Source organism: Tamandua tetradactyla, chromosome 8 (genome assembly GCF_023851605.1).
Source record: "Tamandua tetradactyla isolate mTamTet1 chromosome 8, mTamTet1.pri, whole genome shotgun sequence".
Taxonomy (NCBI): domain Eukaryota; kingdom Metazoa; phylum Chordata; class Mammalia; order Pilosa; family Myrmecophagidae; genus Tamandua; species Tamandua tetradactyla.
The window spans coordinates 66,047,928-66,060,714 of record NC_135334.1 but is presented as its reverse complement, the minus strand read 5'-3'; the positions used below and the strand labels follow the sequence as shown (position 1 = coordinate 66,060,714).

General features: G+C 37.4%; 1 protein-coding gene across 2 annotated transcripts in view; it reads right to left on the bottom strand.

Moving 5' to 3' along the window:
* NARS2 (asparaginyl-tRNA synthetase 2, mitochondrial) overlaps window positions 1–12,766 on the bottom strand; it is a 199,960-nt gene extending 187,194 nt beyond the window's left edge. For both annotated transcript variants that reach the window (XM_077113456.1, XM_077113453.1), the window contains exons 1-4: window positions 12,312–12,766; window positions 9,590–9,699; window positions 4,296–4,416; window positions 1,913–2,053 (exon numbers count right to left, since the gene is read on the bottom strand). In XM_077113456.1, the coding sequence (XP_076969571.1) occupies window positions 1,913–2,053; window positions 4,296–4,416; window positions 9,590–9,699; window positions 12,312–12,449 (510 nt within the window). In that variant the 5' untranslated portion in view covers window positions 12,450–12,766. The remainder of the gene's footprint in view (window positions 1–1,912; window positions 2,054–4,295; window positions 4,417–9,589; window positions 9,700–12,311) is intronic.
* Between the last annotated feature and the right edge of the window lie 21 nt (window positions 12,767–12,787).

Below are 12,787 nucleotides of genomic sequence, written 5' to 3'. Positions count from 1 at the left end.
TACATGGATTTAATTGTCTTTTTCCAAGCCACTACAAGTTAATGGTTTACAGGCTTTTTTTTTTTTACATGGGCAGGTTTCGGGAATTGAACCCAGGTCTCTGACATGGCAGGCGAGAATTCTGCCACTGAGTCACTGTTGCACTGTGAAGTAAATGGTTTAAAGAGTAAAGTTCTTACTGAGATACCTAGAAAAGAGCTATTTTCCATTATCTGTCTTCTACAAAAGTTTTACAACTTTATTGAGAGAATAGTTTTACTAGCTTTAGTAGAGCCAGAAAAGGAAGGAAACTAAGGGTTTGGGGAAGTTACTACGCGCTAGGCCTAAATCTTTTCACAAAGACCTTTTTTTTCTCCCACTGCCCATTTATTTTCTCCTCAGATGACTGCTAAGAGATGCCTGTTCTAGTTTGCTAGCTGTCATAATGCAATATACCAGAAATGGGATGGCTTTTAAAAACGGGAATTTATTAAGTTGCAAGTTTACAGTTCTTAGCCTGTGAAAATGTCCAAACTAAAGCAAGTCTATAAAAATGTTCAAATTAAGGCACCAACAAGAGGTTATCTTCACTGAACAAAGGCCGATGAAATTCAGGGTTTCTCTCTCAACTGGAAAGGCACGTGGCACACGTGGTGACCTGTGCTAGCTTTTTCTCCAGGCTTCTTGTTTCATGATGCTATCCAGGGGGCGTTTTCCTTCTTCATCTCCAAAGGTCTCTGACTGTGTAGGCTCTCAGCGCTCATGGATCTCATGGCTCTGCTGTTTTCAAGCTTCTTCCAAAATGCTTCTTCTTTTAAAAGATTCCAGTTAAGTAATCAAGACCCACTTGGAATGGGTGGAGTCACATTACCCACTAATCAAAGATTAACACCCACAATTGGGTGCGTCAAATCTCCATGGAAATAATCTAATCAAACTAGTCCAACCTACATCATTGAATACGGATTAAAAGAAATGGTTGCTCCCACAAGATTGGATAAGGACTAAAACATGGCTCTTCTAGGGTATGTAATCCTTTCAAGCCAGCACACTGCCCAAGGTCTTGCAGCTGATACTTGGCAGAACTGGAAATTTTATTTGGGTCTGTCTGACTTATTCTTGTCTCATCTTAATAGAGAAAGAGGCCACTATTTTAGCACCATCCTCCTCCTACCAACCTGAGTTTTAGACAAGTGGGAACTAATGCATATAATCTCTGGAATAGGTATTTTGTTCCTAAGACTTGACCCCTCTTGTGTGACATAAGTTTTCTTCTCTAGAGCAGCCTGCATGGGAAGGAACTGAGGTGCATGAGAAAACCTCTGTCATGGCAAACTCGGTTCTTCAAGATGATGCAATTATTTAGTGATAGACTCAAGACTCAAAACCCAGTGTTGAACTGTACTACACCAACAGTGAACCCTAAGTTAAACCATGGACTATACTTAATAGTACCATAATAAAAACATGTTATCATCAATTGCAATAAATGTTCCATACAAATGCTAAGTGTTAATAATATAGTGGTATATGGGAATCCTGTATATTATACATGATTGCTCTGTAACTACTCTAATATACTGAAAAGTACTATAAGACTACAATAATCAAAACAACATGTTACTATTACAAACCTAAGAAAATGATCAATGGAACAGGACAGTCCAGAAATAAACTCAAACATTTACTAACAACTGATTTTTGACAAAGTTACAAAGGCAACACAGTGGAGAAGGATAACCATTTCAACAAATGCTCCTGGCACAATCATATATCTGCATGCAAAAAAATGAACTTGAATCTATATCTCAAACCATATATAAAATTAGCTCATATAGATCACTGATCTACGTACATAACCTAAAACTATAAAACTTATAGAATTTTTCAACTTCTTTATGAGAAAAAAACGCAGAGAATCAAAGTACCTTACCTTAAAGAAAGAATGAATAGCAGCTGTGGCTTCACTGCGAACCCTCAATATAGAACTCAGAACATTAGTTCTACACCTAAGGTGAGGATATTGTCTCATATACTCCAGAGGATGCCTCTCTTTATATTTAAATGGGAAAGCCTGCCAATAAACAGGAAAAAAATTGGAGGTTAAAAAATACGTTGTTTTATAAAATCATTTTCCAGACACTTCTTAAATAGCATTGCTTTAGAACAAAACTTACATGTTTTTCTTATTTCTTAATACAAAACTGAGTACAGCCTTACCTAAATTCCAAAAGGTAGAGAGAGGTGAAATCATGGAGATCTGAGTTTGAATCCAGCTTTACTACATACTAGTGGTGGAATCCCAGGCAAAGTTACTTAATATCATTCTGCAATTTACCAAATTTCAACTGTTTGCTATCAATCACTGCTTACAAATAGAGGTTAGGATAATCACGCAAAACAGCCCAATGTTTGGCAAACAGGAGTTCAGAATATTTTAGGTATTAAAGATTTATGTCTTCTACAGTTGTATACACACAGCTAGTGTTCAATTTTTAAATCATCCAAATAGCTTAAAAACCCACAATCAGAACTGTAACTCATACTTTGAAATTTGCTCTATAACTACTTGTTAGACTGTGCTTTGAAATTTATTACTTTTCTACATATACTTCACATAAAAAATGTCAAAAAAAAATCCAAAAGCATTCATAATCAATTGGCACTATTTATCAACATGTTACTGGTGCTCAAGAAAATGATGGAAGGTCAGCAGCTTTCTTAAATATGACAGAGTAGTGCAGATTACCAAAAATTTTTAAAGAAAATTACAACTCCACTTAGAAGTATTTTCATTCTGTCTATACTCATGTTAGAAGAGTAAGACAAAGAAGGATATTTTAAAACCAAAACCAAAGTTTGACTAAAAATATAATACAGAAACTAAATAAAATAAAATAGCTTCATTGGTAGCCTGCTTTTTCACTTGACTTTTTTTTTTAGGCCTTATATACATACTAATTTGTCATACAGAAATAAGCAACCTACTTACTAAATGAAACTGTGACCACATTAATAGGAATCTGGGTACTGTTATTGATTCAGAACTCCCTAATCTCTGAATACTATAAAACGACAGTAAACTGACGGAGAGAGGAAGATGGAGATATGGACACCAACAGAGTCAGGAGAGAACAATTCAGCAACAGTGAAACATTAATAATCATAGTTCGCTTAAAAAAATGGGGATGAGGTTACCTTCTCCATTTCTTTCTGAGTTTGGAATTATTTTCACAGTCTATCAGAAATCTGAGAACCTGATTCCTGGTTTTAAATGTCAATTAGAGTTTTCTAGAAAATTATTCAGAATGATATTCTTAAGAAAACCATCTCATTTTCTTTCGTTTCCTCATATTTAACTTTTCCCTATTATTCTGAAAGAACTATGAATTAAAACAATGCAATTCCCCTTTATTTCCTCATTTTTTATTCATTAAATAATTGAGATAATTATAGCAAAAATACAAGGCAGTCCAGTGGCTAGAATTTAAATTTCAGCTGACATTAATCAACTCTATAACCAACAGCAAGTCATTTCACCTGGCTAGACCTTATTTGCTCCACCATCATAAATGTAAGGGACTGTATTGATAATCTATTTTTATTCCCTCTAACCCCATTATCAGGCTTAAAAATATAACGCTGCCAACAGAAGAGTCTTGCAAAAGCAGGTATAAGCACATTTTAATTATGGATCCATATCTGTAGAATTTCTTGCCCCCACTGAGCCCTAGCATTACAGCATTCTAGATTAGCCCCTGTTCAAGAGAATTTCTGTGATACACGAAAACATTCCCTCTGTGCTATCCAGTACAGTAACTAACACGGCAACCAACATGGCAAATAACTATTGAGCACTTGAAATGTGGCTAACGCCACTGAAGAACTAAATTTTGTATTTAATTTTAATCAAGGTAAATTTAAACAGGCACAGTGGCTAGTGGCTACTATACTGGACAGTACCGTACAAGATCATGCAAAAGCCATTTCTTGGAAAAGGTTTCCTAGGAATATCTGAAATGGCATACCCTCATGTCTCTGTCATCGTGGCTGACTAGGCAAGTGTGTAAAAGTGGTAAGTTTCCACTATGATAGGCATTATAGTGATACATAAACACTTGGTTCTCACTCATGAGACTAAGTGAACTATGTAAGAAATATTTGCTATTGTCTCTACATTCCCTGGGTTCAATTATCTGAAAAGTTACAATTTTAAAATGTTCCAAGAGCCAACTTCCTAATAATTACACTGAAAACAGATTGCTAAAGTTTTTAATTAGCACAAACAACCTCCATATAAGTGTCAGGGAGCATACCTGGGCATCACAATTTCCAACAACTTCAATTTTCTCTGCCTTCAGTTCCATATTTTGTTTTTTGGATGGACTTTTTACCAGCTGCCCTTGAACTTCAACAGAACTTCCAAAAGCCAGTTCTCTACAGTAACAAAAAAACAGGATAAGCAAAATACCATTTCGTGTAACCCTGATTTTTTTTTTCAATATTATATTTTTCTCATTTTAGCATGCCCCACAACTCAAAAAGTGCCTGACACATAATGAGCAACCTATAAATATTCATTCAATGAATCAATTAAATGTTTTTTGTATGCTTGAGAACGCATATATTCTAATTATTGAGTGCAAGCATACATATACACACATACACACACACATAAAAACCTGTCAGAGCATTACATTTTTCAAATATTTTAATCTGTTTTTTCTGATTATTCTCCCACTGTGGTTGATTTCTTAATCAACTTTTGTAATTCTGTAAATTTTGCATTTTCAACCAATTTCAAACTTTTTACTTTGAAATACTTTCAAACTTACCGGACTTATTACAAAAATAATACAAACCAAACAGAGAACTCCAACATACCCACATGACCCTATGATACCCAGACCCACCAATTTTAACATTTTGCCACATTTGCTGTATCCTTCTATCCATCAGTCCAACAGCCTTTTTCTCAGTCTATTTACCAATTCATTTTTTGAGCACTTGAGATTAGCTTGTACACATCAAGCTCTTTGAACACTTAATACTGATGTCTATTTCCTCAGAACAAGAATATTCACTGATGTAGTCACTTTAAGTGCAGTTCAAGAAATTTAACATTGATGATAAAGTTTATAGTCAGTATTTCAATTTTTTTCATATGCCCCAATAATTTCCTTTTAAGCCTTTTCTCTTCCCTCATTAGGACCCATCCAGGATCATATATTGTCTTGAACTGTCATTGTCTCTTTAGCTGTTCTTTATTGTTGAAACATATATATAATGTAAAATTTCTCATCTCAACCACTCCCAAGCACACCATTCAGTGGGCTTAATCGTATTCACTATGTTGTGGTACCCTCACCATCTTCCATTACTAAGACTTTCCCATCTTGCCAAAAAGAAAGTCTATACTCATTTTCATTCACTACTCATTCCCCACCCTGACCCTGAAACCTGTACTCTTAAGTTCTGTCTCTATGAGCTTGCATATTCTCCAATATTTGCACTATAGTTACCATAGGGCTTATATGTAACATCCTACAATGGTAATGATCTCGTTTGCTTTGATATCAACTTAACTTCAATAGAATACACAAATTAAGTTGTATTAATTTGTATTGTTACTGAAATGGTTTAAGGCATTATGATATTGTGACGGGATTAATATTAATATATTTTGCATTTGGAAAAAACATGTCTTTTGGGGGTCCAAATGGTGGAATGTGCCAGTTTGAATCTGTCGTGTACCCCCAAAAAGCCAAGTTTTTTGATCCTCATTTAATATTGCTGGGTGGGATCTTTTTATTGTCTTTATGGAGATGTGACCCACCCAATTGTGGGTGATAAATAAAAACGGAACTTGGAAAAAAAAATTTTAACAGGAGTACTTCAGAGAATTTTAAAACTAGCCAACAGTTTAATCTCTCTCTCATACACACAGACACACACAAATGTTGTATCTAACGCATTACCTGAGCCAAGGAGTTTTATGGGTACAACAGTGTCAGTAACTTTTTGTATTTAATGCCTAAAATTTAGATATAAACAACTTGGAGACTTCCTATTGAAGATCTGGTAAACAAATGAAAATATCAACTTAACATACATCAAAAAAAACCTGAAAAGATAAAAGAAGTACCATATGCTACAGTTTCAAAAAGGGAAAATACTTTGAGCAAGTGCGGAAGTCAGGGTAAATACTAAAGCACTTACCATGAGGCCACCACGATCATTTCTATTTTGTATTTAAGGAAACAGTGTAGCTACCCAAAGCCATACTTGATCACAGTAAGAGGTAATTCGAGACAAAATGTAGTCTTGAGTCTTGGCATTATATACAATAAATTCATTCACTTTATAAATGTATTTTTGGTGGGAGATTGAAACTTTTAAAAGAAAAACTACATGTTAGAACCAAGCAAAGGATGGAATTCAGTAAATCAGCCAAACCACTTTATTTTAAGTTAGTGGGAAGATAATATCAAATTAAAGAACCCTTGTAAAGGGTTCACAACATACGAAAAATTGGCTAAGGTAATTTATATAGTTCTACCTTTTGATCTGTGTGGTACATCCCAATTTTTTCTACAAATATGAAGGTAATCATGGCTTCTTTTCAAAAAATTAGGTTCAAATTAATTTTGTGGCAAATAACTCAAGTTTACCTTACATGAAGGAATAAATAATCTAGGGGCTAGGGGAAAACTAGAGGGTAGAAAAGTCCATGCTTATCTTTGCCATTTGTTAACATTCTTTGCACAGATACCAATTCCACAAAATCATCTGATATTAAATGGCTGCTTTTGTATTATAAGATAAAACTAATAAAATTTTACTTGGATTATCGCTGCTAGTGTATACTTTTTTTTCACTTTGTAATGTACTTTTGATTTTGTACTTTTAATAGACTAAAGTATGATTTAATTAGGCTATTCTGAGGAATTACTATTAGATTTCATCTATTACATACTGCCATACTCTTTATGAACTTTAAAACAAGATGTAATAGTGCTATGGAAGATACAGTTGCAGTTTTGACTAAACTCCAACTTATTGCTAATAGCTAACATTGTTTCTTGCACATTAAGCATTATCCTAACCCCTTTACAATTATTTAATCTACATAACTCTATGGGCTGCTATTTCTATTTTATAAATTATAGAAAAAAAATTTTAAACAGAACTGATTTAAGTAACTTGTCCAACTTTGCAGAGCAAGTGGTACAGTACCTAAGGACTTAAATTTTTAGCCCCACTCAGTGATCTTAACCACCAAACTATATCCCTCTCAAATCAGATAGTTTATGCACTCTCAAGATTTAAATGTATACAAGGCCCCAGCACATAGCAGAATATGTGGATATCCTGTGGGTGATAACTTTTGATTAGATGCTTTCCATGGAGATGTGTCTCCACCCATTCAAAGTGGGGTTGCTTACTGGAGTCCTTTAAGAGGAAACCATTTTAGAAAAAGCTTCAGGGCCACTAGAACCCACAGAGCCAACAGAATGGATAGAGCCTCAGAGAAGCCGTAGAAGATTCCTGGAGAAAAAACCAGTCACGTGCCTTTCCAGCTGAGAGAGAAACCCTGAACATTATCAGCCTTCTTGAACCAAGGTATCTTTCCTCAGATTCCTTAGGTTGGACATTTTCATAGCCTTAGAACTATAAATACAACTTAATAAATTCCCCCATTTTTAAGTCATTCCATTTCTGGTATATCGCATTCCGGAAGCTAGCAGACTAACACAGATTTTGGTACCAGAGAAGTGGCAGATTTCAGTACCAGGTAAGGTCTGAAGTCAAGAAACCTTGGGACAAAACAGTGGACTCACCCAAGCACTGGCAGGTGAGTTTGCCCGGAAGGCAGAGGGTGGGCCTTCCACCCTGTTGCAGTGGAAGAACTGTGTCGCCTCAGGCCTTGGAGAGGGTGGACACATTCCTTGGGGGTTGGGGAGATGCTGATTGCCACCCCATTGTTTTGGAGGGGTTGAGAGTGTGCCCTGGAGATGGCAGAGAGCCCACGTGCAGCTCCAATGTGTGGACAGGGTGGGGCCGAGAAAAAGATGGTCTCCCCAGTGTCCCCCAGGTTGCATTGGTAGAGAGGTGGGCTGCTGTGTAGGGCCTTGGAAAGGGTGGGACAGCAGCTTTCTAAAGCCCCAAAGATAAATGACTCTCAGACTTTGAAATCTAATGGCCTTTGCCCTGCAGGTTTCCAGAATTGTAAAAGTCTGGTGACCCCTGTGCACCTTCCAATTTCTCCCTATGAATAGGAATATGTATACTACGACTGTTCCTCCTTTGCACCGTAGCAGGAAATAACTTGTTCCAAGTTTTACAGGTCCAGACCCAGAGGAGAACTTTTGCCTTAGGATAGACCATGCCTGCAGATGATTTGTTTCTGACTCTGTATTGTTACTGAAATGGTTTTAAGACTTTCTGATATTGTTATGGAATGAAGGTATTTTGCATTTCGAAAGAACATGTGTTTTGGGGGTCCAAAAGGGTAGAATATGCTGGTGTGAATCTGTTGCGTACCCCAGAAAAGCCATGTTCTTTAATCCTCATTCAATAGTGCTGGGTGCTATCTTTTGAGTAGATGGTTTCCACTGAGATGTGTCTCCATCCATTCAAGGTGGAACTTGTTTACTGGAGCCCTTTAAGAGGGAACCATTTTGGAAAAAGCTTTACAGCCCATGTAGCCATAGACCTTTGGAGATGAAGAAGAAAAAAGCCCCAGGAGAGCTTCATGAAACAAGCCAGGAGAGAAAGCTAACAGACTTTACCATGTGCCCTTCCAGCTGAGAGAGAAATCCCAAATTTCACTGGCATCCTTGAACCAAGGTATCCTTCCCTGAATGCCTTAGACTGGACATTTTCATAACCTTGCCTTAATTTGGGCATATTCACAGTCTTAGAACTATAAACTGCAACTTACAAAATTTCCTTTTTAAAAGTTGTTCCATTTCTGGTATATCACATTTCTGCAGCTTACAAACTAGAACAGATGTTTTCCATGGAAATGTCTCCCCACTCATTCAAGGTGGGGTTGCTTGCTGGAGCCCTTTAAGAGCGAACCATTTTGGAAAGAGACAACAGTGCTGACAGAGTCCACACAGCCAAAGATCTTTGGAGCTGCAGAAGGAGACCAACCCTAGGAAATCCTTATGAAACAAGAAGCCAGGAGAGAAAGCTAGCAGATATCACCATGTGTCTTTCCAGCCAACAGAGGCATTCTGGACCCACTGGCCTTTCTTGAACTAAGGTATCTTTCCCTGGATGATACCTTATTTTTCATGGCCTTAGAACTGTACACTTGCAACTTAATAAGTTCTCCTTTTTAAATGTCATTAAATTTCTGGTATATTACATTCTGGTGCCTTACAAACTAAAACAACATGTGAAGATGTTACAGAGAGGAGGAAAAACCTAAGCTTGAAGGATCCTGATACCAAGTATTTGGACTTGATCCTAAAAGATGTGGAAAGCAGATTTTTTAAGGAAGATTACTCAGATAGCAATGTGAACACTAGGTAAGGAAAGTGGAGGGCAGAAAAGATGACAAAAAAAAAAACTAAGAACTTTATTTTTTTAAATAACTCACCTACTATCAAAGCTTGAATCTGCAACAATCTGAAGGCTTTCCAAAGACGACCCATCATTTACATGCAGAAACAAGATTTCCTTCTGGGATCGGACTGAACGAATCCATCCCTAAAGGAGAGAAATATTTCTAAATGTGAGCTTAGGACACAAATATTTACATTTTTGTTACACATATAAATAGAAGACTAAATAGAAGAAAAAACTGCATTCACAATCCTGCCTCGAGAAGTCAGCTGCTTTTAGTTCACTCAATCACATACATAATTGTATATGGTTCTTATTACAGTTAGAGACACAGTTTGATATTTTACCTTTTCTGTCTTGCTACTATTACATCAATTTGAATGGGTGCCTATTACCCCACTGAGTTGATAAGCCTAATTCACATAACCAGTTCTCCCAGCGTTGGCTATTCCAGGTATTTCCTTTTCTCCCCCTATTATGAATATATCTTGGTGGCTTTCTTCTTTTGTATCAAATTCCCAGAAAGGAGATTATGTAGTTATAGACTAGAAACATTTTTATGTAATTTTTTTCCCTTTACAAAGCATCACACAAAAAAGAGTTACGAGTTACGAAAAACTTCTCATTATGAACATATACTAAGTAATACATAAACTTTCAAAGACACTCTGAATTTAAATAACAAGAACAGGGCAAGGTCAAGTGAGATGTCTTCAAGTAGAACAGCATCACTATTCTACTTCACAGTCCTTCTGAATCATACCCAACTTAAATTTAACAAGCATAGCAGTTATGGGAGAATAATGTTAGACAATGAATAACTGTGAAGTATCCCATATGTGTACTGCAAATAAACAGGAACAGGCACCCACCATCAAACATGCTAGATAAAAGCAACAGACAACACTGCTTCAAAAAACTGTATTGATTCTCACTTTCTTTGTGCCCACACTATACCCTATACACTATCAATAAGGCTCCTCAATCAGTTACTTGCATGCCCATAATGCTTGAGGGAAAGAACTTTAGTTGAACGGCAATGCCTACATCTAGTAGATAATTCATAAATGTTTTTGAATGAAAAAATACCTACAATATATCAAACATCTACTATGTACCAAGTTTCTACTATCTTCTTCACTACTGTCACATCTCCTCCTCACAAAAGCGCTGTGTATGTATTTCTATCTCACAAATAAAAAAACTGAGGATTAGAGATGCTACAACTTGCTGAAGGTCACAGAAGGTACAGCCTGAATTTGAATCCACATCTAACTAGAAAGCCCTTGTTCTTTAACCAGGGCTATACCACCTAAAGTGTAATTGCCTCAGCCTCATGCACAAGGTCCTTGTTGACACAGAGCATGCCTCTATTTCTGGTTTCATCTCAACACTTCTCCAAAGGCATCTGCTCTTTGGTCATGCTCAGCTGACAGTAATTTTCAAAGCATCACTCTAACTTTTTAAGTGTTAGTAAAAGTTAATACTCTTTACATGCTTCTTTTCTAAACTCTATAAATATTATGCTGCTTAATCCTCACAAGAGCATAATGAGGTAGATATAATTATTCTATAAATGAAGAAATGTATTTAAGGAGGTTAGGATAACCAGGTCCCAGTTCCCAAGTGGTAGAACTTGGATTCAAATACAGTTGTTACTTCGAAGACCATTCTCTTATCAATCAAGTTTTCTGGAATGCTATGTCCACCTCATTGCCAATTCCTCTGCCTGGGGAACACATTCTTTAGCACTCAGCTGAAATGTCACCTCATTCAAGAAGTCTTACCTGACCTCCTCATGCAGTTAAGGAATTACCTCTCATAGCTCTTTATTTATACCACTATCACACTGCTGTAATACTTGTCTTAACCACTAGACCAGGGCTGTCCAATAGAAATGTGATCCACAAATGTAATTAAAAGTTTTTTGGTAGCCACATTAATAAAAGTACAAGGAAATGGGTGAAATTAACTTTAATAATATATTATATTTAATTGACTATACCCAAAATATAAAGCCCTAAAATGAGAGCCTGTTACCCAGGCAAATGATTCTGTACTTTTTATCTTTGCATTTTCTCCTGAGTAGTACACAAAAGCTACCAATTATGCTTGTTGAATGAAAAGATTTAAATAAAAGGTTTTGACTTAAATCATGGAGCCCACAGAAATGTAGAGGGGCAAGGATATGTGAGGACAACAAAAACAACTGGATGGAGTGTGTTTCAGCAACCTAAAGAGCAACAGCGAAACGACCTTGCCTGTTTCTTTACAGGGAATTCTTCCATGTGGAGCTGCTGTAAATATTTTAGTAACATAAAATAATAAAATTCAATTTTAGGCACAGAAATGCCTAAAAAGTCAATAAATGGCATAGATCAGTTAAAGAAAGATTTACTGTTCGCCGTTTGTGAATACCAAGACAGGTAAAACACGGTTTCTGCTCTCAAGGAAGCTATCCATTATGAATAAAATAAAGGTAAAGAAAAAGAGGTTGATTGTTCGTTTATATTTTTCTACGTAAGCAACAAATTTAAAGGCAATATGTCCTCGTATAATGAAAGGCAAATCTCTAGCACTTTATAAGTATTGTGAAAAGTAACGGGATCAAAGAAAAAAAAGTGGGGACGCAAGAGATGACTGCATTTCCTAACTTTTCCCTGTTGGTCGTTCTTTCTAACTCGATGGTACAAACCTAGATGTGTGCCCCTAAAGTCACCGAAAAAGAAAAACCCACCCCGTTTCCATACACCGACCTGGACTTTAACGCGCTCCCCACTCGTGTCCTGGGCCCTGAGAGCGTCCCGCACGCTCAGTTTGGCAGATTTGTGTCTCGGGGAGGGGGCAGAAGAACAGGAGCGCAGGATTCGGACGAGGCACCGGGCACCGAGCATCGCGCGGCGGCCGCAGTCCCTCCGCGGGAGTAGCCCTGATCCCAGCAGGTTCGGGACCTGCTTGCAGGGGACCTTCCTTCTCTTCCCCTCTCAGCTGCTCCCCTCTTGTGGGCCGCAGCCCTGCTGAGAGCCGCTCTCAGAGTTCCTCGGTTGTTCCTTCAGGGACCCCAGCGCTCCCCCCCACAGAATCTCTCCTCCGTTTCCCTAGAAGGCAGGCTGCACACAGCGAACTAGGCAAAGAGCGCCGACAAAATAGGGCGCACGTGGTCCGTAGCCAACATTCTCCGGCTGAAGCACGCCTGCCACAGCAACTACGTCACCACGCCAACGCCGCTTAC